The sequence below is a fragment of the Colobus angolensis genome, unplaced genomic scaffold (assembly GCF_000951035.1).
Source record: "Colobus angolensis palliatus isolate OR3802 unplaced genomic scaffold, Cang.pa_1.0 Scaffold2, whole genome shotgun sequence".
Lineage (NCBI taxonomy): Eukaryota > Metazoa > Chordata > Mammalia > Primates > Cercopithecidae > Colobus > Colobus angolensis.
In genome coordinates this window covers 27,013,501-27,017,818 of record NW_012115154.1, presented here as the reverse complement: position 1 = coordinate 27,017,818, position 4,318 = coordinate 27,013,501, and the positions used below count along the sequence as shown (strand labels likewise).

At 46.1% G+C, this 4,318-nt stretch overlaps 1 protein-coding gene across 1 annotated transcript in view; it reads right to left on the bottom strand.

Moving 5' to 3' along the window:
- The window catches only part of WDR60 (WD repeat domain 60), a 97,694-nt gene that overhangs the window by 66,641 nt on the left and 26,735 nt on the right, over positions 1 to 4,318 (bottom strand). The window contains exon 6 of the mRNA XM_011941603.1: positions 1,424 to 1,479. Coding sequence (XP_011796993.1) covers positions 1,424 to 1,479 — 56 coding nt within the window. The remainder of the gene's footprint in view (positions 1 to 1,423; positions 1,480 to 4,318) is intronic.

Sequence of the window (4,318 nt, the reverse complement as noted above, 5' to 3'; positions counted from 1 at the left end):
AAATATAAAATAAAAGATATTTCTAAAAGAAAGATTTATCTTGAAATATGTTTTATTTTTAAATCACACTTCATGTTAGTTAGGACCTAAAATAAAGATGTGCAAAATATCAAACTGATTCTCAATTTTTAAACTTTCATTCATACCAACATACCATGTGGTTTAACAAAAGTACTGAACTGAGCAAAAAAGTCTTCTTGTGCCTTCTAGTGGACATGCAGTATAAAATCCAGGAACTGACACCCGAGGTTTAAGTGTTAGCTTTGCCCAAACTTGTAAAAATTTGGGTAAGACATTTAACCTGGGTTTTCTAATCTTTGAAAAAGGATTACAAAATATGATTGTGAGAAAGAACAAATTAAAGTTTAGGGCTTACATATGAGAGTTTAGGCCAGGCGCGGTGGCTCACGCCTGTAATCCCAGACTTTGGGAGGCCAAAGCGGGTGGCTCACTTGAGGCCAGGAGTTCGATACCAGCCTAGCCAACATGGCAAAACCCCATCTCTACCAAAAATACAAAAATTAGCTAGGCGTGGTGGTGTGTGCCTGTAGTTCCAGTTACTCAGGAGGCTGAGGCAGAAGAACAGCTTGAACCCGGGAGGCGAAGGTTGCAGTGAGCCAAGATCGTGCCACTGCACTCTAGCCTTGGTGACAAAGTGAGACTCTGTCTCAAAAAAAAAAATGAGTTTATATAGAAACTTCAACTAATCTATAATCTTCGCAAAACCCACACGACACAGGAATTATCATCATTGCTTTAGCGAAAAGCCACCCAACACTGCAACTAAAAGGTAGACAGGAAATTCCAACCAAGGCTGACCCCCACCCCCAGCTCTGGGGGTCTCTGCCAAGGCCTCAGGGTGGAATGTTCCCTCCTGGGTGTTCACAAGCGACAAACAATAGGCAGAGGGGGACTTGCCGGCATGTCCTGCTTTTAGTGGCTGTGAACCAGAACGGTTTGCTCAGGTCTGTAAAGGGACCAAACCGCCCAGCTGTGGATCTTTAGCTTCAGGCAGGGAGGATGCCCTCTTGCACATGAAGAGGCTCCCAAGTGAATTATTCTCCCCAAAGTCAGTACCAATTTTCTAATTTTGCATGAGCAAATGTTAAAAAGGACAAAAACAGATCCTGAGGCAATAAATGGAAACAATAATATTAAAACGGAAAAAATAAAAATAAATATAATTAATTTAAAAGGCAAACTAAAAAGTAATAATTTCATATTAAGTTTCCAAGCTCCTCTAGTATTCCTAAAACATATCAACCCATTTGGAGGGGCTAAGGGGTAAAATCTAGAGAAAATGAAGTATATCTATAACTGATTCCCATGGACTGGCCATCACTGGAGCCAGTAAGAAAGTTCCCTGAAGCATTCCACGAGAGCGGCACACGTCAAGGTCGACCACAGGGCACGCAATCCTTACTGGCTGCTGGTCCCATCTCTTTTTGAGCTTGCACCTCGATTTCTGTGTTCACCGTTCTATCAAACAAAAGAATAATCCCATAACCATTCATTAGCATATGGGAATGAAGTAAGCATAATTAGTAAACCCCATAAAACAAGAACGGATTGAAAATTTAACAATAGCATCTACACCACAAGTTCTTTTAAAATAACTATTTTTGCCAGCTATTTTTAGTAAATTAGATAATTAAATGTAAAGAAAATGGATGAAATTATACATAAAAGGGTGATTATGCCAGGCGAGGCGGCTCACGCCTGTGATCCCAGCACTTTGGGAGGCCAAGGCGCGTGGATCACCTGAGGTTGGGAGTTAGAGACCAGCCTGACCAACACGGAGAAATCCCGTCTCTACTAAAAATACAAAATTAGCTGGGCGTGGTGGTACACACCTGTAGTCCCAGGTACTCAGGAGGCAGAGGCTGCAGTGAGCCGAGATCATGCCACTGCACTCCAGCCTGGGCAACAGAGCGAGACATCATCTCAAAAAAAAAGAAAAACTTTACAAAATTAATCAGAAAAATTATGATTTACTGACTAGATATAAAAAGGGAAGAAAAAAAAAGTCATCAAGTTAATGATAAGAGTCAGACCTGGGTGGCGGGCAAGCAGCGCACAGCACTGGGGGCCCTGGCTGTGGTGACAGCAGCCAGTCAGACTGCACGTGGGGCCAGGAGAAGCATCCTGTGATGATCTCAGCACCTACCGCACAGGGAGGCAGGTAAGGCTGCTCACCCAGATGGCCTGCAAATGGCAGAGCTGAGACAAAGCTCAACACGTTGCCGTCTAACTCCTGTGGCCTCATCACACAGTCCCTCCGGACTAACACTCTGGACAGGAGAGTCCTGGGCTGGAAAAGGTATTTACGAGTGATCATTTGAATCCACTACTTCCAGGAGCAGAAAGGAGATGATCCAATCTTGAAAACGATAAAAGTATGGCAGGCATGGTGGTTCACATCCTAATCCCATCCGTTTGCCAGGCTGAGGTAGCTTGACGCCAGGAGTTCAAGATCAGCCTAGGCAACACAGCTAGAACCCATCTCTAAAAAAATTGCTTTTGCCGGGCATGGTGGCTCACACCTGTAATCCCAGAACTTTGGGAGACCAAGGTGGACGGGTCACGAGGTCAGGAGATGGAGACCATCCTGGCTAACACAGTGAAACCCCGTCTCTACTAAAAATACAAAAGTGGTGGTGGGCGCCTGTAGTCCCAGCTACTCAGGAGGCTGAGGCAGGAGACTGGCGTGAACCCAGGAGATGGAGCTTGCAGTGAGCGGAGATCACACCACTGCACTCCAGCCTGGACAACAGAGCGAGACCCGTCTCAAAAAAAAAAATTGTTTTTTAAAAGGGTAAAGGTGAGGGGATCCGCGCCAAGATGGCCGAATAGGAACAGCTCCAGCCTCCAGCTCCCAGCGTGAGCAACATGGAAGACGGGTGATTTCTGCATTTCCAACTGAGGTACCGGGTTCATTTCACTGGGGCGTGTTGGACAGTGGGTGCAGCCCAACCAGTGAGAGCCGAAGCAGGGTGAGGCATCGCCTTACCTGGGAAGTGCAAGGGGGAAGGGAATTCCCTTTCCTAGTCAAGGGAAACCGAGACACACAAGACCTGGAAAATTGAGTCACTTCCACCCTAATACTGCGCTTTACCAAGGGTCTCAGCAAAGGGTACACCAGGAGATTATATCCTGTGCCTGGCTCGGAGGGTCCCACGCCCACGGAGCCTCCCTCATTGCTAGCACAGCAGTCTGAGATCTAACTGCAAGGTGGCAGCGAGGCTGGGAGAGGGGCACCTGCCATTGGTGAGGCTTAAGTAGGTAAACAAGGCTGCCAGGAAGCTGGAACACCACAGCTCAAGGAGGCCGGCCTGTAGACTCCACCTCTGGAGACAGGGCATAGCCAAACAAAAGGCAGCAGAAACCTCTGCAGATGTAAATGTCCCCGTCTGACAGCTTTGAAGAGTAGTGGTTTTCCCTGCACGGAGTTTGAGATCTGAGAATGGACAGACTGTCTGCTCAAGTGGGTCCCTGACCCGAGTAGCCTAACTGGGAGACATCCCCCACTAGGGGCAGACTGACACCTCACACCTCACACGGCCGGATACATCTCTGAGACGAAGCTTCCAGAGGAACGATCAGACAGCAAAGCAATATTCATTCCTCTGCAGCCTCCGCTGCTGATACCCAGGCAAAGAGGGTCTGGAGTGGACCTCCAGCAAACTCCAACAGACCTGCAGCTGAGGGTCCTGACTGTTAGAAGGAAAAATAACAAACAGAAAGGACATCCACACCAAAACCCTATCTGTATGTCACTATCATCAATGACCAAATGTAGATAAACACCACAAAGACGGGGAAAAAGCAGTACAGAAAAGTTGGAAATTCTAAAAATCACAGCGCCTCTCCCCCTCCAAAGGAACGCAGCTCCTCGACAGCAATGGAACAAAGCTGGAAAGAGAATGACTTTGATGAGTTGGAGAAGAAGACTTCAGACAATCAAACTTCTCCGAGCTAAAGGAGGAAGTTCAAACCCATGGAAAAGAAACTAAAAACCCTGAAAAAAGATTTGACGAATGGCTAACTAGAATAACCAATGCAGACAAGTCCTTAAACGACCTGATAGAGATGAAAACCATGACACAAGAACTACGTGACAAATGCACAAGCTTCCATAACCGACTCGATCAACTGGAAGAAAGGGTATCAGTGACTGAAGATCAAATGAATGAAATGAAGCGAGAAGAGAAGTTTAGAGAAAAAAGAGTAAAAAGAAACAAACAAAGCCTCCAAGAAATATGGGACTATGTGAAAAGACCAAATCTACGTCTGACTGGTGAACCTGAAAGTGACGGGG